The sequence below is a fragment of the Mchenga conophoros genome, linkage group LG22 (genome assembly GCF_057382185.1).
Source record: "Mchenga conophoros isolate Kocher_MC1m ecotype Shallow Benthic linkage group LG22, M_conophoros_male_GT1.1, whole genome shotgun sequence".
In the NCBI taxonomy this organism is placed as follows: Eukaryota; Metazoa; Chordata; class Actinopteri; order Cichliformes; family Cichlidae; genus Mchenga; species Mchenga conophoros.
The window spans coordinates 37855510-37879589 of NC_140546.1; the positions used below are offsets into that span (position 1 = coordinate 37855510).

Below are 24080 nucleotides of genomic sequence, written 5' to 3' on the forward strand. Positions count from 1 at the left end.
CAGTTACATTGGGACAAAAATGTATTTAGTCAGCCACCAGTTGTGCAAGTTCTCCCACTTAAAAACATGAGAGGCCTGTAATTTTCATCATAGCTATACCTCAACTATGATGAGAAAAACAAATCCAGAAAATCACAGTCTGACTTTTAAAGAATTTATTTCCAAATTATGGAGGAAAATAAGTATTTTGTCAATAACAAAAGTTCATCTCAGTACTTTGTTTTATACCCTTTGTTGGCAATGACAGAGGTCAAACGTTTTCTGTGAGTCTTCACAAGGTTTTCACACTGTTGCTGGTACTTAGGCCCATTCCTCCATGCACATCTCCTCTAGAGCTGTGTTGTTCTGGGGCTCTCGCTCGGCAACAACTTTCAACTCCTCCAAAGATTTTCTATGAGGCTGAGATCTGTAGAGTGGCTCGGCCACTCCAGGACCTCCAAATGCTTCTTACAAAGCCACTCCTTCGCTACCTGGGTGGTGTGCTCGGTATCATTGTCATGCTGAAAGACCCAGCCACGATTCACCTTCAGTGCCCTCACTGATGGAAGGTTTTCATTCAAAATGTCACGATACATGGTCTCATTCATTCTTTCCTTTACACGGATCAGTGGCCCTGGCCCTGTGCAGAAAAACAGCATGAAGCATGATGTTTCCACCCCCGTGCTTCACAGTAGGTATGCTGTTCTTTGGATGCAACTCAGCACACAACAAGTAGTTTTTAACAAACAGTTCTATTTTGGTTTCATCTGACCATATGACAAATGCTCTGTAACAAACTTCAGACGGGCTTGGAGATGTACTGGCGTGAGCAGGGGGACACGTCTGGCGCTGCAGGATTTGAGTGAGTTACTGACGGTGGCCTTTGTTTCTTTGGTCCCAGCTCTCTGCGGGTCGTTCACGAGGTCCTCACGTGTGGTTCTTGTGATCATTTTGACCCCACAGGGTGAGATCTTGCGTGGAACCCCAGATCGAGGGAGATTATTGGTTGTCTTGTATATCTTCTGTTTTCTAAAAATTGCTTCCACAGTTGATTTCTTCACACCAAACTGCAGATGCAGTCTTCCCAGCCTGGTGCAGGTCTACAATTTTGTTTCTGGTGTCCTTTGACAGCTCTTTGGTCTTGGCCACAGTGGACTTTGGAGTCTGACTGTTTGAGGTTGTGGACAGGTGTCTTTATACTGATAACGAGTTCAAACAGGTGCCATTAACACAGGTAACGAGTGGAGGACAGAGGAGCCTCTTACAGATGTTACAGGTCTGTGAGAGTAAAAATTTTGCTTGTTTGTAGGCGACCGAATACTTATTTTCCACCATAATTTGTAAATAAATGGTTTAAAAACAAAACAAAAAAAAAGACAATGTGATTTTCTGGGTTTGTTTTTCCTCATCGTGTCTCTCATAGTTGAGGTATAGCTATGATGAAAGTTACAGGCCGCTCATCTTTTCACAATTGGTGTCTGACTAAATCCTTCCACTGTACCTGGTTTACAAATGAGCTGTGCTGGAGTCCGTGAGGGACGATTAAACAGCTGTGCATTATTTGTAAGGGTGAAAGTCTGTTCTTGTTTTAGAGTGTTGCTGCTGCGTGGTCGTGGAATAACCAGAAAAATGGTCCCAACTGGGAAAACATGAATGCAGAGTCGATTTGTAAATGCAAACCTATATTTAAACAGGACAGTGGAGGCCAAATAATCCTCAAATCCTTCCTATGATGCAGCTCAAGACTGCCCTTGGGGGGGTGGGGGTCGCTGCCTTGCTCCAGGGCATGCTGGGAAAGTGGTAGTGTTCCCATGGTTTCTATATTTGATTGTGACAACGGGGACATTAATGCAGCTGCTGAGGTCAGCGTGCTGCTTCTTTGTACCGTTTCTACATCAGGACAGATTTTGGTCAGCGTCACATTAAATTGACAAGTATGTGAGTGGAGTTTGGTCTGGATCCTCTCGAGCTGATTTCACATTAAATCAATCAGGATGATGTCATATTAGCAGAGATGTGAACAGACTTCCTGTTCTGTGTCACACGGCGCTGGGTCACGACCTCTGTGTGGACATAGGACTGAAGTTTGTTTTCAAACAGCTGAAGACAAAGGAAAACAACTTCCTGCCAACAATATCCTGAACAATGCAGTCGTGTCTGCTCCAACCAGAGAAGCAGCAACTTCAGTTTTCTCCTTTGTTACTGATCAATAAAAGCATTAAACAGTCCTTCAGCAGCATTTCTTTATTTCAATACAAAAACATCCCAATCATTCTTTTCAATGCAAAAGTAACAGAACAAAAATGTTGTTAGAAAAGTCGTCAGTACTAGATTTTACTCATGATGAGACTGTGAGGTTTTTCCTGCCGTTGTACAGCCAAGGATCAATAATACTGATCAGCTTCTCTCTTATCAAAGTGTGGGCAAAAGGTGTGTTTGTAGTGTTCGTCATGGAAACCACGAAACGTATCCTGGTCAAATGTGACGTACTACAGTCTGACAGAACACTCCACCTCCTCCTCCACCCGTCTGTCCTCCTCCTTTACCTTGGACAGTTCCACTGGCTCTGATCCTGGTCCCGGCTCTGGTCCTCCCGTTTCCGGAGGCTGAATCAGCACCGTGGTTAAAGCTGTGATCATCTTTGCCATCTCCACCTGATCGTCCATCTGCTGAAGGCTACACACTGAGGTGAAAGACCTGCAGAAGAAAAAGCAATACTGCCATCACACAGTCACATGACACAGTCACATGACACAGTCACATGACACAGTCACATGACACAGTCACATGACACAGTCACATGACATACAGCTGATGTCAAATACCCTCCAGCTATACCTCAATCCAGGCATTCCCACCTGTGCATGACGTGCTTCTCCGAGTTGAGCGTGGAAGAAAATTCACTGAGCCAACAGGCCAGAGTCAGAGCCAGCTGATCCAGACCCAGACCATCCAAACCCCCAGTGGACACCAGCTGAATCCACTGGGTCTGTCGAGACCACAAACACGTCAACGACACATCAGAGGGGCGGACACGGGGCCAGAGTCGCACAGGTGAGCTTACCTGCAGGAAGTCCCTAAGCACCCGTGTCACACAGACGTCGAGCGGCTGCAGACGGGAGCTGCATCCTGACGGGATGAAGATGACGTCTGTGCAGACCGATGACAGAGCACGCCTGAACGCATCTGTCTGGTGGCCTCGATGGACATCCGCTATCAAGAGACAACTGCTGTTACGCTGCGAGGCCACACAGGGGTGCCACACCTGCAGGCAGAAAAGCAGGAAATCACATCATCTGCAACAGTTTCTGGTGACCCAATGCTCCTGCTTGCACAACAAACTAGTGTCAGACCTTTTCAATCCAGATGCGCAGGCGGTCCTGATCCGTGAATCCCTCTGCTCGAGCCTCCAGCACCACATTCTCAGGAAACCCTTCAGGAATATCAGGTGCAGCTCCCGTAAAGAACAGCAGGGGGGGGAGGAAGCCGCCATCAGACAGAGCAGAGATGATGACGTCAAACACGGGCCTGTCTTCAGGCAAACCGTACAGCTGGAAGGAAGCTGGGCTCTGGCTGGAGAACTTGTCTAAATCGATGAAGACGGGGAGCTCGTCCATGCAGCCCAGAGAGTGAGGAGACCGACTCTGCACAGTCCGAGAACCAGAACGATAAACGCCAACGACTAATCAAAGTTTGGTTGGTGCATTTCAATCAATAAACTGTCGGGCCTGATACCTGTGAGCGGAGCATGTCGATGAAGCGGCGGCTTTTGTCGTTGAAGCTACTCGACACATTTCTGTTGGTGGTCTGCGGTCCAAGGTCGTGTCTCAGCATGAAGTCCACGGTCCAGCTGTACCAGTCCTCCGGCCGGCCATCCCCTCCCAGAGCTGCCCTCGCTGCCAAGAGCAGCAACTCCTCAGTCACAATCTGCTGCTGCTCCCACCGCTCCAGCACCCACTCCGCCATCTCCTCCGTCTTCCAGCTCCACAGCCGGTGTCTCAGGCTGCGCTGCTGCTGTCGGATCCATGAACGGATCGTGGTGGGAGACGTGCAGTTATGATGAGCTGCCACTGTGACGCCGTGGCACAGAGAAGAGAGCACGATGGAAAGCTGGGAGAGCAACAGAGGGACCGGAGCCTGAGAAGTAAGAACACCACCTTCATCATCATCAGAGTATGGCTCTCTCCCACAGCGAGTCCTTGTCCTGACGTCCTCCGGGTCATATGTCCCACCACCTACATGCTAAGACATCATAACCCCCCCTTTGTGCACATTGGTAAAGTTATACATGTGATCTTCCACAACATCCATGGATAGCACATGCAATGAGAGCTGGCAACCAACCAGTTATGCTGTGAGAACATCAAAATCCCCCAAACATCATAACAAACTGGTGGTCAGAATCTGCACGAAATCCCAGCTGTCCACAATCGATGATGAAGAGCAAGAGAGTGGACGGATCAGTGCATTAATGCAGTGTCGGGGCTTTCTCTTTCAATCTCAAGTGATTTAAGGAGCTTGTTGTGATTTGGTGATTAAATTAAACTGAATATAAAACTGAACTGGATGGATTGAATCACACAGTCGCTCTCACCTGACCAGGGACTGAGCGGGGCCCCAGGAACTTGATGGTCATCGCGGGTTGGGAGGAGAAGGAGGAGGAGGAAAGAAGGGGTCTGACTGACAGCTGGGTAGAGCTGGAGGGGAGGAGATGGATGGGGATGAAGGCTCCGCCCTCACTGCCAGAACATGTCGTGCTGCAGGGTTAATATTTAAAAAACAAACATGAGGGAAAACAATGAAAACCTTTAAATAACAAAAATAATTGAATATCGTTTTGCAGATATACTTGTCTCATTGCACTCTGAAATCAATAGTGCAAATAAGCAATTTGAGTCAAAACAGAAATCACAGAATCCGTTTATAGACCAAAGACCTAAATAGACCTTTGACTCATCAAAGTGGCCACCTTTGTCAGATCCAGCAAACATCCCCAGACTATCACACTCCCTCCTCCATGTTTGACAGTTGATGCCACACACTGTGGACCCGTCCTTTCACCTACTCCACGGCGTACACAGATCCTGGGTGATGAACCCAAGATTTCACATTTGATTCATTAGTCCATAAAAGCTTCTTCCAGTCTTCAGTAGCCCAACGGTGGTGTTTCATGGCCCAGACAAGCCTCGTCTTATTCTGACGTCTGGCTTTCTTGCTGCAGCTCGTCCTGTCAAACCTGCACCTCGAAGTCTTCACAGTAGAAACTGAGACTTGCTCACTACGGCCACTATTACCCAGTTTGCCCCAGTTTCTGAGCCTTTGATGGTGAAGGAAACTGTGCTCACTGACAATGTGACTTCCTTCGCAGTCTCTCTGTAGCACAGACCTACATTTATAAGTGATGGTCTGTCTCTCTTCCATTGTTTATTGCTTTTGTCTTGCCATTTCTGTAGCATCACACTACTTTCTGCAGTACGGTACAGCTGTAGGAGTCAGTAGCACCTCCATTGCTGCAGAACAGCTTTAAACTGTTAATCTATGTTGATCCTTGACAAAGGCCTTTTTGTATAATTCTGAAATGCACATCATCTTTCAGTTTGGTTTTTTTAACCTCTGGCAGTTCACCACTTATTTTTGTACCATTTCAAACTATTCACTTGACTTGAATTACAATAAATAACAAATCAGGGTGTTCTAAAACTTTTGATCGTGTGTGTGTGTGTGTGTGTGTGTGTGTGTGTGTGTGTGTGAGAGAGAGAGTGAGTGTGAGAGAGAGTGAGTGTGAGAGAGACGATGGAGGGAGATTAGCTGACTATCAGAGGTGCCTAAGAAGTACAGGAAGCTGTCCATACCTGAGGCCTTGGAAACTGCCAAGCAAAGACTCACAGCCTTGGCCAGCTGCTTAAAGGAGGTGCACCAGAGAGATAGAAGGCAGGAGAATAAGCTGTTCTCCACAGAACCAGCCAAGGTGTACTATCAGTGGCAGGGGAACAATATGAGAACAGCACCACCAAGGCTGGAGATGGCACAATACTGGAAGAGCATATGGGAGAAGGACGCAACCCATAACGGCAATGCTCAGTGGCTAGTGGATCTGAGGGCAGACCACAGCGACCTCCCTGAACAGGGTCCAGTAACCATCACAGTGGCAGATATCCAAGAAAGGGTCTCCAGTATGAAGAGTTGGACAGCACCAGGGCCCGACATGGTTCACGCCTACTGGCTGAAGAAGCTGACTGCACTCCACGAGCGTCTGGCAGCACAAATGAACCAGCTGCTAGTTAACGAGAGACACCCGGAATGGCTAACTGAAGGCCGGACGGTCCTGATCCCCAAGGACCCCAAGAAGGGACCGGTCCCCTCCAACTACCGACCAATAACCTGCCTCAGTACCACATGGAAGCTCCTGTCAGGCATCATATCGGCTAAGATGAACAGGCACATGGGTCAATACATGAGCGGGACACAGAAAGGAATTGGCAAGAATACCAGAGGCGCAAAACACCAGCTACTGGTAGACCGAGCAGTCAGCCGAGACTGCAAGACCAGACTGACCAACCTGTGCACTGCCTGGATTGATTACAAGAAGGCCTATGACTCAATGCCCCACAGCTGGATACTGGAATGCCTAGAATTGTACAAGATCAATGGGACCCTAAGAGCCTTCATCAGGAACTCAATGGGGATGTGGCGTACAACACTAGAGGCCAACTCCAAGCCCATAGCACAAGTTACCATCAAGTGCGGGATCTACCAAGGAGATGCTCTGTCCCCACTGTTGTTCTGCATAGGCCTGAACCCCCTCAGTGAGATCATTAACAAGACTGGCTACCGATACCGACTACGGAACGGAGCAGTTGTCAGCCACCTCCTGTACATGGATGACATCAAGCTGTATGCCAAGAGTGAACGAGACATCGATTCACTGATCCACACTACCAGGCTATACAGCAATGACATTGGAATGTCGTTCGGACTGGAGAAGTGTAGTCGGATGGACATCCAGAAATCCTACCAGTGGCTGCACTGAAAGACTGAAAGCACAGAGGCACTAATACTGGCAGCACAGGAACAAGCTCTGAGCACAACCGAGCTAAGATCCTGTGGGACTTCCAGATACAGACGGACAAAATGGTGGTGGCTAACCAACCGGACATAGTGGTGGTAGACAAACAGAAGACGGCCGTAGTGATCGATGTAGCGGTTCCGAATGACAGCAATATCAGGAAGAAGGAACACGAGAAGCTGGAGAAATACCAAGGGCTCAGAGAAGAGCTCGAGAGGATGTGGAGGGTGAAGGTAACGGTGGTCCCCGTGGTAATCGGAGCACTAGGTGCGGTGACTCCCAAGCTAGGCGAGTGGCTCCAGCAGATCCCGGGAACAACATCGGAGATCTCTGTCCAGAAGAGCGCAGTCCTGGGAACAGCTAAGATACTGCGCAGGACCCTCAAGCTCCCAGGCCTCTGGTAGAGGACTCGAGCTTGAAGGATGGACCGCCCACAGGGGCGAGGGGGTAATTTATTCATTTGATAAAGAGTGTGTGTGGTTGGTTTTTCTGATGTTAATTTGCCATATTTTAATGTAAACATCTTTTGTAGCAACATGTTTTCATATATACACACACACATGCTACCTGTCAGACTGTGATTGTGTGTCGGCTCCACTCTCTCTCGGCTCTGATACAGTTTCATTCTCATAAGTCATCCCACTCTCTGAAAGAGGAAAAGAGTGTCAAATCTGGAAGATTCCATCTTTATCATCTATCAGGGAAAACTTAAGTTAGCTTCATGAGGCGTGTAACAGACTGGGGAGGTTTCCAGGCATGTGACAGCTGTGATAGGCTCCAGACACAACCCTGAGTGGAGTAAGTGTAAGAAAGTAAATGGAGTGGATAATCGTGATTAAAACTCCAGGTTCACATTAACGTAGTCCACTGAATTCAAATGGAGTTCTGCCCTTTATTTAGCTCCATCCCTGATAGAGCTGATTCACTCTGACCCTCTCACAATCAGGGTGAGTTATTTTGCTGTGGTGCCCCCTTGTGGTCACATCACAAACAGCTGTGCAGGACATGGAACCAGTTCCTGACAGAATACTTTAAATCATTTCAAAATAATCATCTGAATCAGGCAGCAGTGTTTTTTTGACCCATGCATTTACCTCCCACAACATGAAAACCTTTTCCTTTTCATGCACTATACCTTGAGAGTGTGCGCTTCACCTGTGTACATTACCTGTGTGCGCTAACGTGATGCAGGTGTGCTTTGGCTTCTCTGTCAGATGATTGGCCATCAGGTCTCCTCTGCAGGTTAAGAGTTTGCATGTCACACACATCAACATGTCTGGCAGCCTATAAACACACACGAGAGCAGGTCAGGTATTCAGGTATTCCTGTTCACCTGTAGATAATTGATCACACTGATCTGATTCTGCTGGTCTGGTTACTTGGGGTCAGACTGGAAGATGGTTTGGTACGGCGGCACCTTCTTGCAGGTCGCATGGTTACTAAAAACAAAAACAGTCGCACAGTTCAGGAAAACAAACAAACAAAAGAGACTGTGAGATGACCAATCAGAGGCGCATACTTGATCATGTGGTTGGCGTAGGAGGTGGAGCAGCAGGTGATGAACCTGCAGAGCGAGCAATGGACCAGAGAAGGGTAGTGCGTCCTGAGGTCAGGAACTGAGTTCAGACACTCGAGGCAGCGCTGAAGCGGCCGAGACAGCCTGAGAGGAAGTGAGGGAGTGAGAGAGAGGCTGAACAACAAAGGTTTTGTGCAGTGGCGCCGCCCTGCTGGGCGAAGCTGTCAGCACAGTCTGAGCCAGAGATATAACATGTAGAATCTACTCTGCTCGACTGGGTGTTGGTACGTTTTCACTACAGTTGACACCCACATACTGTGCATGGGGGGTTGTTAGAGCACTGCAGCCGGGAGTCCTGTGACGTCATTGGTATGTGACTTTAACGTCACAACAGTGGAGCACTTCCACGTAAATGCGGTGATTCGTGTACGGCTTTCTGTCAGTCTGAGTGGACCACAGTGTTTTTTTATCCAACCATTTCCTCGACTGCCACGTGAAAGATACGCTCTCGTGACTCAACGAGTGACGCCACTGACCAGCCAATCGGTGGCACACAGTCTCTTGATGTCACATTTTGGCTTGCCTTAGATTGCTTGGACCCTCAGCTGAGCAGTACCTGGTACAAGGTGCGACTCTCTAATGAAAACCCTTAAACAGAGTCAAGCCGACCCGAGCAGGTACTTGTGGCTAATGAAAAAGTTTTCTTCTACAATTCTGTTGGGGTTTCTGCAACATCTTTATCTAAACAAGTGCTTCTTACAACTCATATGCGAGTAGAATATTTTAGGTATTAAACAGCAGAAATGCTTGTTTTTTGAAGTTTCCCCACACATCCCACAGGACCCGGGGAACCCCAGCTCTGATACCTGTCCGGGTTCAGGCTGAGCAGCAGCAATCCCAGCGTTTCCACTGGTTTCCTCTGAGGAACTTCCTGCGAAGACGTAGGAAGAGCAACATCCACCACCTGGAGCAGAAAAAGAAAACGTGAAGAACATGAGGAGGGAAAAAAACTTTATTCACACATACACCCATCTCCATATGCTTCTGCATTTTTGGGGTAAAACTACAATCAGTAGAAAGCTAAATGAAGGCAGAGGAGAAAAAGGAATCCATTGAAAACATGGAGGATTTCCTTCCTTCCTCTGCAGCAGCCTAAGCACAGACGCTCAGAGAAGCCCAGACCCCCAGCTCGTCCAGGGGAACGCCAAGGCCAGCCGAGAGATTTAATCTCTCCAGGGTGTCCTGGGTCTGCCCCGGGGCCTCCCCCGGTAGGACGTGCAAAACACCTCAGCCAGGAGGCGCCCAGACTTCGAGGTAGGGCTGGGCGATATGAGGGGATATTTAATATCACAATATTTTTTGGCTACATTACGATATGTTTAAATAACCTCCAAAGACAAATGTTATTTTCAATCATATAGTGTCTAAAATTTCACTGCTTAACTCATTCAAATCGACCATTTAATGTTTTTTTCTGCTTTGAATCTAAAATATCTGATGTGACACATTTTATTTATTTATTATATTATTTTTATTTTAACTGCTCTTTAACCATCAGGTGCGCACAGAGGATTCTGCCACAGAACGTCTGTGGTCAACACCTTTAACAAAGGATCAAAAAGGACATCCAGCAAGAATTCATGACACAAAATAAAACCATTGAAATTTAAAAGGTGCTCTTTCGTGAACATATAAAAATTAGTGCTGTCAGCGCTGATCTCGTTAAAATGACGTTAGCGCCGTAACTGCATTAATGCAGCAAATCTCCATTAGCGAGTTATCGCAGATCGTCCCGTGCGTGGGGCTGGCCGGCATCCATGCCTTAGCTCGTTAACGCAGTTAGCTCGTTAACGCGGTTAGCTTGTTAACGCGGTTAGCTTGTTAACGCGGTTAGCTCGTTAACGCGGTAGCGCCGTCCAGCCCCACGCACGGGACGATCTGCGATAACTCGCACAGACACATAATAGTCACAGCTGGTTCATGTAACGTGCTCTTTGGTGTGCACACAGACATTTAAAAGACTTTGCAGTGGATGACTTCAGCTGGTTGGGAGGGGGGAATTAATGATGCAGTCACAGCGTGTGGGGAGCAAACAAACATGCAGACATCCAAATGTTACCATGGCAATTTATACTCTATTGTTACCATGAAGCCATTTCAACCATTGTACATGGAAAAACTCCTGATACATCGAGTATATTCAATATATCGCTCAGCCCTAATTGGAGGCGCTGAATCTCTTTCCTGCCGCAGTGCGAGCTGGAGGCCGTCACTCGAAGCGAATAGAACCACGAAGAGCAGAGATGAGGTTCTGGGGCTAACAAGTGGCTAATTTCCAGCTTTCTCCACTTTCTGCAACAAATGATTTATTCTAACATCTTTGCACTTACCATACAGTGTGTCTGTGTTAACGTGTCAGCTGTTTCTAAACAAACCAACCACCTTTTGGTTGATTTTCTGTCTCTAAACAGGAACGAACTAAAAAATGGTCTTGGATGGGAGAGCAGATGATCTGGATCTGAAAGCTCAGGCAATGAGCGTTTCCATGCTGCTCACCTTGCATGAAGCAACAGTTGTCTTAGGTCCTTCACCTTCAGATTCCCCAACTACAGAATACGCCCTGACCGTCACCTGCAGACAGAGAGATACTCAGTAAAGGTGAGGCTTCTCCAGCAGGAGTTTAATTATCTTTCAGGGGTTTAATTGTGTTTATTAATTATCTGTAATTATCTAAGGATATTGGTTCCTACCTTGGTTCCAGGTTTGAGTCCGCTGAGCTGAGGTGGTCTGATGTGCGTCCTGTGATACAGAACTCTGTGCTCAACCAGCTCTTTTATGTACAGGAAGTGGAGACGACATTTATCGCAGCCAAACTCGCGCTTCTTCTGCAAACATGCACCAACACACAGAATTAAACTCCACCTCAGCGCAGATGATACATTGCTTTACAACAAGCCCGTTCCTCTTCGGTCCTCTCCAAACCCTCAGTACCTCAGACTTTAGCTCCAAAAACAAAAGCTGGTATCTGTCCAGTTCAACAAAGCCAGGCTTTCTTTGCATTAACCTAAAACCCCAGTCAGGGATAACGGGCATCGCACCAGTGGATGTCAGCTTTCTCTGTTAAGCCGGGCTTCCTGTTTCAGGCTCTGTGTGTGCTCACATAAGAGGGACGTTACATTGAGGGAATTGGACTCCTGGCCCCCTGCTCGCATATCTGTGAAGCCAGACAAGGTTACAGAGGTTTATCTGCAGGACGAGATCCTAGAACCTACTGGAGGGATTATATCCTATGTGGTCTTATGTGGTCTGGAAGAACATTTGGATATTCCAGGAGAAACGGGGATATATCAACTACAAGGACAGCGATGGTGTTCCTCCTAACTCACTCACTGGTCTCCTTCCTCTCTACATCTCCAGGCTAAAAACCCTGGAACGTGGAGTTTCAGAGTCTAGACCAACCCTTTGGAAATCTCTCTACCCAAGGACCCACGTCATCATGGTGTTAGTCCCATAATCACACAACTGGCATAGTAACTCCAACTTTAATGTAGGGCTGGGCGATATGGCCTAAAATCCATATCACGGTATAATTTGAAGCATGTGCGGTAACGATATATTCTTTTCTTCTGTATATTGTATTTTCCACACTATAAGGCGCACTTGAAATCCTTTAATTTTCTCAAAAATCGACAGTGTGCCTTATGTATGAATTCTGGTTGTGCTTACTGACCTCGAACTGATTTTATGTACACGGCGCACAGAAATACGAAGCTACGAAGCCGCACCGCTTGATGGATTGTTGGAGCATTATGGCTGCCGTAGTCAGGAGCCTCACGGAGTAATCTGGGTCCTAAACTCCGTCCATTTCAGGTCCCAAAGTCAAACGAACACTGCAGCATCACTGAGAGTTAAAAACTGTCTAAATTCTTTCATCTTTAATAAAATGATGAGTGTTGCTGCTTTACCAGGTGTAACAATTAAGTTTAACATTCAGGCATCCATTATTAAATTTAATGGAGTTAGAAGTTAACAGGAAGTTAGCTCGCTAGCTTCCACCTAAACATGTTAAAGCATGTTCTGACTGAGAGATTTCTGAAACATTCAAACGTACAGCTCTGTTATCACTTCCAACATATATTAAGACAGGAAACTAAACAGCAGTGACGTTTGTAGGGTTACTGAAGTTGGGCTAGCTGGTATATAATGTTGTGCTACGTGATTGCTAGCTACACAGCTATGTTAGCATAACATAAACACAGTGAAGCTGGAGGATGAACGCTAACACTTTTCCACTCAATAAAAGTTAATGTGAGGGTTCCTGATGGTCAGGGACAAATGCAATCGCATAGCAAGATGCTATACACGGACCAAACTTCAACTGAGATAATCCATCCACAATACGAGGTTAGTCATTAATATACTGCAACAACATGGGAACAGAGCAGCTGTGAGAGAATTCAACTTTACTGAATCAATGGTACAGAAGTGGAGGAAGCGCAGTTTTTGGCTTTCCTCATATTCCAAAAGTGCTTTGTCTCTTTGCTGTGACTGTCGCCTGGAATATTTTGCAGATGATGTTTTTAGCTGCTGCAATGCTTTTGACCAAAACGGGCGCAGCTTAGAGCGGTATAGTCAAAATCTCGACCGCTGGCCAAATTTATACCGTTTCTACCGTATAGCGTTTATACCGCCCACCCCTACTTTAATGGTCGCCTTCTTTCGTACAACCACAGAAAACCTGACATTCCAAACTTCTACTGCCCCTTTCCCGTCTCTGCGTAGCCATGCCCCACCCCCACTGGACACTAGTGCAGTAGGACACACACATCTTAACAATGGTAGTTCCAGAAAACCTCTCTGTGCTTTAGATTTCCTTTGATTTAACTGCGTAACACATTTTAACCTTCACTTCAACTCTCGCGGTTCTTCTAAGTTAAACCCTTTAGCTGTATTACCTGCAGCAGTTACCTACCTGGTGGCGGATAAAGTGCTGCTGGTAGCAGGTGTTGCGGCGCAACACTCTGAGGCAGTATTGACACATAAAGTTTCTGGTGCTGGTGTGACACTCCTCAAAGTGGAACCACACATCTGAGTAGAAGGACGACCTGAAGCCACACTCCTGCAGACAGAAAGCGGGGCACGTAAACTCTCGGGCCACAACGAGCACTGACGAAGGTGAGGGCAGCTTTCTGGTGCTCGGAGTCGAACCTGGCAGATGTAGGGCATCTCTCCCGGTTTGTGGGTGGTCTTCATGTGCCACAGGAAAGCAGGTTCACTTTCAAATGCCAGCTCGCAGATCCTACACGTGGCTGCCAAGGCAAACGAGAAACAAATCCATCACTGCATGACAGACACACAAACCTGAAGCATCCTTTTTACAGTGGGAAGCACTCGGGATCAGCAGGCCATCCTGTAACCGCTAACCAACCAAAGGGTAACCGGTTATGCTGTCACAGACCTTTGGACTCGCACTGATTGTGGACGGCCTCCACGTGACTCTGCAGCTTCCCAGCAGACAGGAAGTGACGGGAACAGTGTGGACACGAGAACGCAGAGTCCCACTGAAATATCATGGACACATGCTGCTGCATGTGACTCATCAACCTGCAACATATACAAAGAGTCACAACTGAAGACACAAACCAAACATCTAATGACTTGAGATCATGTCAGGCTATATTCAATAGGAGAGCATGAATTCATGAGAATGGCCCATTCTCTTTTTGTATAAGCACAGGAGGCACATCCTGCTGCTCATTTAATAGAAGGCAGGTTTAAGACAATCTCCAGAGGCTCACTCGATGTTGTTGCCGAGCGTCTTGGGGCAGTGGATGCAGCGGTATGGCTCGCTGTACTTTGCGCCCATCAGGTTGCATTTCTTAGGGTGTTGTCCGGGGGCGGAGCCATAATAAAAATCCTCCACAAGGATCACGAGTTTGCCGTGAGGCGAGCTGGGCAGGGATCCAAACAGATCTGGCTCAGAAGGGTTGCAGAGGGACGGAAGGGAGGCGGAGGCGCTAACCTGGCTGGTCAGGAGATCACCAGATGACCAGTGAGCCCTCTGAGAAGGAGAAACACCTTTAGACTAAGGAGACACACAGGAAGGAGAATGACGTCACATCACATGACAAAGGTTCATCGGGTGACTCTCTTGGAGTAGATCCTCATTGATCAGCAGTGTGAACTCACAGCAGAGGGTCCTGGTCTGGTTTTGGACACCCTACTGTTGGTTTGAGAGTCTCTGCTGGGTTTCAGGGTTCTGATTTTGTCCCTGCTCCCCCTGTGGTGTTTGCTTTTCTTCTTCCTCTTCAGGTTCCTCAAACTCTGCATGATGGCTGGGCTGCACATCTGAAGATGGGGAAGAGGGTTTTAATCAGGCTGTGTGATGACACAGGTAGAGGTGTAAAGAGGTGGCTGTGCAGGACTTACACACATGAATCCTCGCAGCTCTGTGATCAATTTGTACTGCGATGTGCAGACGAGGCAGTCGGGGGGGCGCACGGGACCCAACTCACCTGAGGGGGGGACACGACAGCTGAGTACATATCCAAGTCTACACCTTAGCAGAATTCCAACCTAGCAGACCTGCACCTGAATCCTTTACAACACAGTCCACCTCACCTGAACCCTAACCACAGCCCTGAGTCCACGATAACAGCACTCAGAGCTGAAGCCCCCACCTCACCTGAGTCCTAACCTCATTCCTCAGCATCCGTGTTCCCTCACACCTGTGTCTTCACCTACGTCCACATCTTCATCCGAGTCTGAATCACGAAGTCTTATCACAGGGTTAGGGGTCATCTTTGGGTTTGTGTCAGCTTTTTATCAATAATGAAGCTGACTAAATCACCATGGTAACCTAACGGTGCAGGTAAAGGTCTACTGACAGCCTGACAACTGACCAATCAGATCACAGGACTGAGAGACGGAGGTACCGTAATCTTCAGAGGTATGTGATCAGGACCTAACTTTAAAGTTAAGAACTTTCTTTTACTATGTTAGGGAGTTTTTATTGTTTTATTCGATTATGCTTCAAATGTTATGTTACACATATTTCACCAGACACAGTTTTCTGTAGAAACAGGAAGCTGACCCTGTGACACTGACATTTACCGCAAGAGACTAGTACAGAAATACATATCCGCAGAAGTTGACTTGCATTATATTATTCTTAGAAATTGACTTGCAACACACATACTTTGTGACACACACACACACACACACACACACACACAGACAGCATCAGGACCTGCGTAACAGGAAATGTGATTATATTTGCTTATTGACGATGTAACCTATAAAAATAAACGAATGCTGCAGTACGTTGTGTCTCTCTGTCTGAGATTCACCCGTGCCGCACGTTATCAGTATCAAGTGTCTCAGTGTTGTTTATTCACCTGACCGTTTGTTAACTGTAAATCTCTGACATACTATAATGTGAAAAACATGGATGCTTGATAAACAGCAATTTGTTATTTTCAAGGTTTAGACGACACACAGTTTTGGGGCCAGAGAACATCTGCAGGAGAAATCCGTCCAGCCTGACACTGTAATCACGCGCGCTGCATCAGAGCTTTGAAAACATTCATCCAGTTCCATAACAGGAAAAAACTACCATTCACTGATTTTAATTCTACTTCTAATATGATTGATCAACGTTTTGTTTGTTTTGTGTAGGAAACTGGACCAGCTGAAGGTACATTTCTTAATCAAGCATCAGTCTTTCAATACATTTAAATGAGCTCTTTCTGAAATACAGGCCAGCAGTAGAAGGAAGCACTGGCTCAGCCTTTCTGTGTACAGATGACTGTGTGAGCTCAAGCAGTCTTCATTCACAGGTAACTCTGGTAAACGGGTGTAATGACTGCAGACCCAAAGAAAAGCTCTATCAGCAACTGTAGCCATGACAACCGCCTGGTTACTTCGTACCTAGCAGCTGTGAGAGAATCCATCAACATCTCTAGAAACACGTTTTCTCCATCTGTCCATCTGATCTCCTCGAGGACTGACAGTCAAGTGTAAACCTCAAATGTATTAATATGGTTCAAACAGGAAGGATAACTGGAACAACAGCGCTCCTTACGTCCAGAGACAGTCCTGTTCACAGTTTTTGTTCTGATCCTTTACATGGGGCGACCGTGGCTCAGGGGGTTGGGAAGCGTATCTGTAACCGGAAGGTCGCCGTTTCGATCCCCGGGCTTTCTGCCCTGGTCGTTGTGTCCTTGGGCAAGACACTTTACCCTGCCGCCTACTGGTGTTGGCCAGAGGGGCCGATGGCGCGATATGGCAGCCTCGCTTCTGTCAGTCTGCCCCAGGGCAGCTGTGGCTACAACTGTAGCTGCCTCCACCAGTGTGTGAATGCGAGAGTGACTGAATAGTGGCATTGTAAAGCGCTTTGGGTGCCTTGAAAAGCGCTATATAAATCCACTCCATTATTATTATTATTATTATTATTATTATTATTATGAGTTAAACTCTTACGGGCTTCCTTTCTGTAAGAACAACCGCTAACAACATAAAAACCAAACCAAAGAAGATCAAAAACAAGGACAAACTAGGAACACTGTATGATGAATAAAGGAAGTGAACCCTGACATCTAGTACTAGTTAACTCTTTGGTCGTGTTGGATTAAGCTGAACACTGAGATTTTACTTACTGTACGTACACAGAATGACTTCACTTGATTTACAAGCATCTGTAGTAAAAATAGGGGTAAACGAGCAGTTTTACCCAGATGATACAGCTTTTATGATCACTGAATTCAAACTGGGGCTGAAATTTAAATGTTCTAACTCTGTATGGTCTCGTCTCGCTTAGAGTCATGGCGATGAGTTCAAACCGCCTACATACTGAAGTACGACAGGATGTATTTGGCTTGCTCTCTATCATCTCTGCAGACTTGAGCACACAGACGAGTTGTCAAACCTTTGTGCAGCAGTGTGTGCGGTGCTGCAGATCTGCTGCTCGGACGCTTTTTGGTCCTGCCAGGTGCTGGGGGGGGCGTGGCCTGCGATGAGGTGAATGGTGATGCCGCAGCAGAATGTTGATTCTTTAACCCGGTCGGAGGGTTGAAGTTCACGTTGTGGTCGATCAGAACCTTCTGAGCTGCTTCACCACAGATCACGCCTGGAGCACAGAGAGTCTGCGTTAGCCTGAGGAACACCTGAACTGCTCCACATCTGCTGGCGGAGGGATTACCTGTGATGATGGGTGTGGGGGCAGGAGCAGGGGAGGCACTCAGAGAGGCAGTGGTGCTGATGTACTGGATCCCTGCAGGACTGTGAAGGGTCAGCGTGACAGGGATCTGGACCGTGGTGAAACCACTGGCTGAACCTTCAGGATGAGCGCGCAACTTCAGCTTTGCAGTGCCCCCTGCAGGATAGACGCAGAAACACATGACACACACAACATGAGCCGTTTGATCAAAACAATCAAACCATTTTTAGGATTTCAACCCTTGAAATGCCAGTTTAGACCTTTTAATTATTCATTATTTATGGCAACCACTCACAGAAAAACAGTCATTTTCCATATAATAAATAGTATGGGGGACATCGGTGGTGATTAGTGGGGGTGGGTTTCAATAATTGATTTATCAATTCACATCGATTTTATCTTTAAAGTGATATCGATTCATTAAATCCTGAATCGATTTTTAAATATAAATGTATTTTGCCAGAACCTCAGGTTAAAGTTCACAAAACTGTTTCAACAACCACCAAACAGCTAAAACAGCAAATGAGAGCACAAAGATATAAACACAAAGCGCAGACCTGACGAATTAGTACTGAATGATCACAATTAAAACATTTCTGACTGTTTCAGTCAAAACTTCCCAGATTCAAATCGAATCGGTTCTAGAAATCAGTGACGATACCCAGCCCTAGTGATTAGAGCAGGGCTGGGCAATCTCAGGCCTTGAGGGCCGGTGTCCCTGCAGGCTTTAGATCTCACCCTGGGTCAACACACCTGAATCACACGATTAGTTCATTACAGGCCTCTGGAGAACTTCAGGACATGTTGAGGAGCTAATTTAGCCGTTTAAATCAGCTGTGTTGGTTCGAGGACACATCTAAAACCTGCAGGGACACCGGTCCCCGAGTTCTGAGATTGCCCAGCCCTGCTGATTAGAGTCTTGGAGAAAATCTTTTGCCTCTCGACACCTTTTGGACAAAAACGCCACATTTATTTCCATTGAAACCACATGTTTAATCTCTCTGCCACTACAGTATAAAACCATTTGAAGAATAGTCGTGATATTTGACATTTTTACTCTATTTGCCCGGATTCAACCTTTTTCCTGTTGTAGGCCAATGCATGACACTTGTATTACTGCAAGTTATACGATGGAGCCGTGAGACCACCATGGAGGCCCCAGAGTGATTTGTGTGTCTGAAACCATTTTCTAATCAAGATCTGAGTCATCAGTGGAAACAGTTATTATGCAAACTTCAACAACAAAAGATAAATATAACAGAACATATGAACTATGAAGTAATATTCAGGCTATCCAGGAAAAGAATTGTTTTTGTGAATTATTGTAATAAATACTTAATTCAAATGTTTAAATTGGCATTTAAATGATTAAGATAGTGAAAATAATTTAATGTTTTATCATTTTGAAAAGGTCTCCAAGTCATTAAGTGATTTATGAAAAAAAAGAAAATAGTCGTATGAGGAAAAAAAGAAAAAAAATTTCCCCCAGGGATCAATAAAGTATTCTGATTCTGATTTTATGGCAATTTTGTGTGTGCACATTTTTTTTGTGGAGGGCACAAAAGGGTCAAACATGAACACAGAGCTCCAGGGTCAATGTTTAGCGGCGACTGACTCACAAGGTCAGATTGTATGAACTACAGATGGCACGATACCAGTTTTTTTTATGTCCGATACCGATATCATAAATTTGGATATCTGCCGATACCGATATGAATCCAATATAGTGTTTTTTAATCAATAAAACTGTTTTTTAATATCTTGCTGCATTTTGTAGAAGTTCATACTCAAGTTTAACTAAACAACAACACTAAAGCTATTCTGTTATACCTGTATGTAAAAACACACTGCACCCAAAATAATTCATAGTTCAGCAAAACTGATCAATCTAATAAACTTAAACCTGCAACATCCTCCCTACTCTGGTATTTTAAAGAGTACTTACCAGAAATATTAAACAACCTAACTAACAGGGCTGCAAACTCCCAGCAAATAAAATAAAATAAAAAAATAGGGAACCACCCCCGCCCTCCACCTCATGATGCTTAATCAACGTAATCAACTTTAATTTAATGCACATGTAAAAAAAAAAATGCACAGAAATCAATTATTTTTCAAGAATAATTAAACAGATTCAACATCTTTCTTCAACAGAACTGCAGACTGCACAGATGGTTCCCAAAGGAAAAAGTACTATAGCTTACTAGGGTATATTAGACTTAACAGTTACTATATACAGTAATGGACTTCTATACATTTTACCAGAGGTGGGACCAAGTCATTGTTTTGCAAGTCTCAAGTAATGTCAGGCAAGTCAGAGTCGAGTCTCAAGTCACTGGTGTAAAAGTCCGAGTAAAGTCACAAGTCTGAAATTTTGAATTTCAAGTCCTTTCGAGTCTTTAAAAAAGAAAAGAAAAAAAAAAGAAAGAAAAATGTTGCAGTTATGCTAAATGTAAATATTAGACCATGTAATTTTTAAATCTGTGTTTTTCTCAACACATGACAAAATAGTGAAGTTAGAAAATATACACAAATTGTGAAATTGCACCTCTTTAAAATGCAGCTCAATTAAACCTAGCTCCAAGAATAATTTTCACTGACAGTTCTGAGATAAGCTGCATGTTATTCTTGGATGCGGTTGTAGGACCGGCTTTAAAATCGCATGACAAAAATATCATACACATTTAAAAAAACTGCATCACCAACGTAGCCTGGACAACATTTGCTAGTTAGATGAAGTCAGCTATCTCATTGTAGCAAGAGAGAAGCACCACCTCCTGTTCTTTACAGAACTTCAACTGTCGGACAAAGTTGAAGTTGTTCCATCTCTGTCTGTGATTCTCTTCTTGCATGTTTTGCATATTGCGTTTCGGTTTTTTGTTGACTACTTCATAGTTTATGTACCTGAAAAAAATAACTCCTTGCAGCATTTTTGAGGGTTTTTTTCTTTTCTTTTTAAAAAAAAATCTGGTTAATTTGATTGGCTGTGCTACAGCTCACGCAGACATACGTATGGAGTGTAGTTTGAATAAATGAATTTAATTAATGGTGCACACTTTCTATATAATATGAGTGTTAAATTTTATATTTGGGGTGAAATATCAAGTCTCTTCAAGTAAACCGGTTCAAGTCCAATTCAAGTCCCAGGTCATTGGTGTAAAAGTCCAAGTCAAGTCTTAGAACATTTTTTCAAGTCAAGTCTAAAGTCATAAAATTAATGACTCGAGTCCAAGTCACGTGACTCGAGTCCACACCTCTGCATTTTACATCAGATTAAAACTTTGGGTGTAAGATTCAGATAATTATTTATTAAAAGCTCGACATTTTAAATGAGAATAAGAAAGAAAAGTATGTCTCTGTGCCCCCTTTTCCCTGTTAATGCCCTATCAGCCCCCTGGCTAAACTTTGCTAGATCCGCCCCTGCACAGTTACGTCAGCTGTAGAAAAAGATCCTGGTGTAGAAAGTAATATTAAATAAATCCTAACAACAGCTGATCAAGCTTAAACGTGCTGCTGTTGTTCAGCCGCTGGTTTCCTCTTTCTGGCGCAAAGTGGGCCAAAAACGAACAAGAGAGACGATCAGCTGATCATTGATCAGTTTCATGACTGAAGTAGCATGCTGTATGTTTGCTTTACAAACATTCAGAGATGAACTTACACGCTTGCTTTCTTCTCTCTGGGATCACTTCCTCAGAGATGAAATGCCGGTTTGGTAATGAGGCTACCAATGGTCAACCAGAGCGCCGAGAGGTCCCGCATGCCACAGCCGCTCTATCACGTGAGCATACCGCTCCGACGTGCTGCGGTTATGAGCAGAGTTACGCCGTGTCGCAGGTCTTGTGAGGTGCTTGTGTGATATTTAATGGATCGGATTACATCTTTTATTTCTCTCTGATATCCGATCCAGTAATTTAGGTCAGTATCGGACCGATACGTAATATCGGATCGGTCCATCCCTAGTATGAACAAAGATATTAATGAAGTACTTCTACTTGAAAGTGTTTGGGACTGACCTCCAGGCAGCAGGGGGACCAGCTGACCGTTGACCCTGAAGCTTAGAGAAGCACCTGCAGACTGAACACATCACATGTTTGAAATGTTGCAGATGATCTATAATCAACAACCAGCAGTCGATCTATAATCAAAAATCAACCAGTACCTCCATTGCGCTGCTGTCTGTGAGGGGCCCGCAGCTGTTCTCTGCATTAGGCTGGACTGGGAGAGGGATGATATGGACTGGTGGGGGGTCAGCGTCCTCCTGCAGACCTGAACACGACACACACACTTAATCAGCTGACTGTCTGATCACAACAATCAGCCAATTTGAATTTAAGAGGAAACTCTACGGTCACTTTGCTTTTATCAGGTGCTGAACTTTATCCAAATGCTAACAGCTTCCTACTGAAATCCTATAGACTCAATCGTATTTGGTCTATTTGATCTGAAGGCCTTACTGATGTTAAATTCCAAAGCTTTTGGCTTTTGGGTGAAGGCCGCGTCCGTGGTGCCACGTTAGTGGACTAATCATCACAATTGGTGCGAGACTTACTCGTCATTTAAAGGGGACATGAGACGCTACATATATAAAGACTAATTTACGTCATGGAATAAAATGTCATCATTGCTGGTCCTTCGGACCTCTGCAGAAAGAGTAGGAGGGTGTAAAGTTTTTCAGCAGCCTCTAAAATCTTTGCGCTTCCCTGATGAGCATCATTAATAAATACAGATTCTTAGACACGGCCGTTAGTTAAGTGAATCGAGATAATGGAAGGATAACCTGCATATGCTGAATTCATTTCATTGTAAAGAATTGTTTGTTTGGGGTTTTTTTTAACCTTTATCATCCTTTTCTTGCAGGACCTCTTCCTCCTCTTCATTACATTTCATCTCCTGGTCAGCTGTGCCTCCTGCTGGCCTCTCCACCTCTGTCGTCATCTCCTTGCCTGCTGGAAGGACACACCTGTGAGACAAACCTGCACAAAAACTAGAGGCTCCAGCTAGCAGCTAGAACCACCTCCGTCAGTGTGCACCCATCGGCCAAACATGCCTCTAAAAAATGCAAATATTAAGCATTAATCCAATTTGAACAGGTGAGTTATAAAAACATTCACCAGGTACAGTTGTTCTGAACAGGGAAATTATCTATAGAGACCTCCTTTTTAATACAGTCTAATAAATCAACTCTGCAATTCAAACAGGACATCAGTCAAAATAAGCTTTATAAAAGCATTTCACAGGGGTTCCTAACAAAGAGCATGTGGCTAATTATACCAATGTTATTTTTGAACGCAAAAGGAAATCTCAAACTAAAATTATTTCCTTCTGGCTTAAATCTTCGAAAACAAATTTTAAAAACCTAATTCAAAGCTCAACGAGTTTAGTGTTGCAGCTCTACACAGATCTGAACCTTTTTCATTCATAAATATGTCAGCTGCTCTGTATGAGCATTCTGCTAGTGGCCATCTCAAAGTTAGCAGTGCCAACTTCATCAATAAGGAGCTCGTATTAATATTTTATTTTCAACAACAAAGAGATTTCATTAGTAGCTGATAAAGGGAGTAGCTCAAAGTTGTTATAGGTGACCTTAAACTCTATTAGAAGTAACAGAGCTTAAAAAACATTAATACATTTAGTTCATGAGCAAGTTTCAAAACTCAATTAAAACACATTCAGTAACCACAGCTGCAGCTTAGCATGCTAAAGATCAACGACGTGTCACTTACTGATTTCTAACTACTAAAAGTTGAGTGATAAAAACAAATCTATACACCATTATCTTTCCCTACAGTCTCTCCACACTGTAGCTTAGCATTGAGCTAACTATGCTAACTAGCCGAGCTGCTAACTCAGAGACTTCAATAACTCTGGATGACATCCATTGAAAAAGTATACCAACCAGACGCTTACCTTATCCGGACATTTAATGTGCAAAACAATTATATATTCCGTTAAAATTCCGCCTGTGAACAGTGTGCTTTTCCTTTAGGAATAAAATGAATAATGTGTGGTCTTCACACACACGTTGGAGATGTCGTTTGCTCCTGCTAGCACAACCGTATCCCTCCGCCAACAACCTCCCGTTTGCGCTGCTGTTACGGGACTACATTCAGACGGAGCGGAGTGATACCTCTCCGTGGGGCTCACAGCAACTGTTTTGATATGTGGCTTATTAAATGTTTTCTTCCTCGTAACCGGATGTTTTTGCTTATCGACGATAAATACGCTCAGTTTAAGCACCACACTCTGCCAGTTTAAGTAGAGTTCAGCGCTATGTCGGCACGCTAACAGTTGTGGCATGCTTC

General features: G+C 45.0%; 1 protein-coding gene across 3 annotated transcripts; it reads right to left on the reverse strand.

Annotated features, from left to right (window-relative positions):
* Positions 1-2208: 2208 nt before the first annotated feature.
* Positions 2209-23976, reverse strand: pogza (pogo transposable element derived with ZNF domain a). 3 transcript variants are annotated; one of them, XM_085261854.1, is made up of 25 exons: positions 23686-23976; positions 22614-22721; positions 21938-22044; positions 21792-21852; positions 17761-17934; positions 17488-17688; positions 14991-15076; positions 14751-14909; positions 14360-14622; positions 14020-14165; positions 13770-13870; positions 13534-13680; positions 11312-11446; positions 11118-11192; positions 9428-9525; positions 8565-8705; positions 8425-8484; positions 8214-8329; positions 7613-7691; positions 4574-4736; positions 3715-4116; positions 3333-3623; positions 3044-3244; positions 2838-2968; positions 2209-2676 (listed from the first exon to the last, which is right to left on the reverse strand). In XM_085261854.1, exons 2-25 carry the CDS (start codon positions 22711-22713, stop codon positions 2469-2471), a joined length of 3645 nt encoding a protein of 1214 aa, XP_085117980.1. In that variant the 5' UTR covers positions 22714-22721; positions 23686-23976; the 3' UTR covers positions 2209-2468. The 3 variants fall into 3 exon arrangements, with proteins under 3 accessions (XP_085117980.1, XP_085117978.1, XP_085117979.1); XM_085261852.1 differs by having other exon boundaries at positions 14360-14646; positions 23686-23975; XM_085261853.1 differs by having other exon boundaries at positions 14360-14646; positions 22614-22724; positions 23686-23975.
* Between the last annotated feature and the right edge of the window lie 104 nt (positions 23977-24080).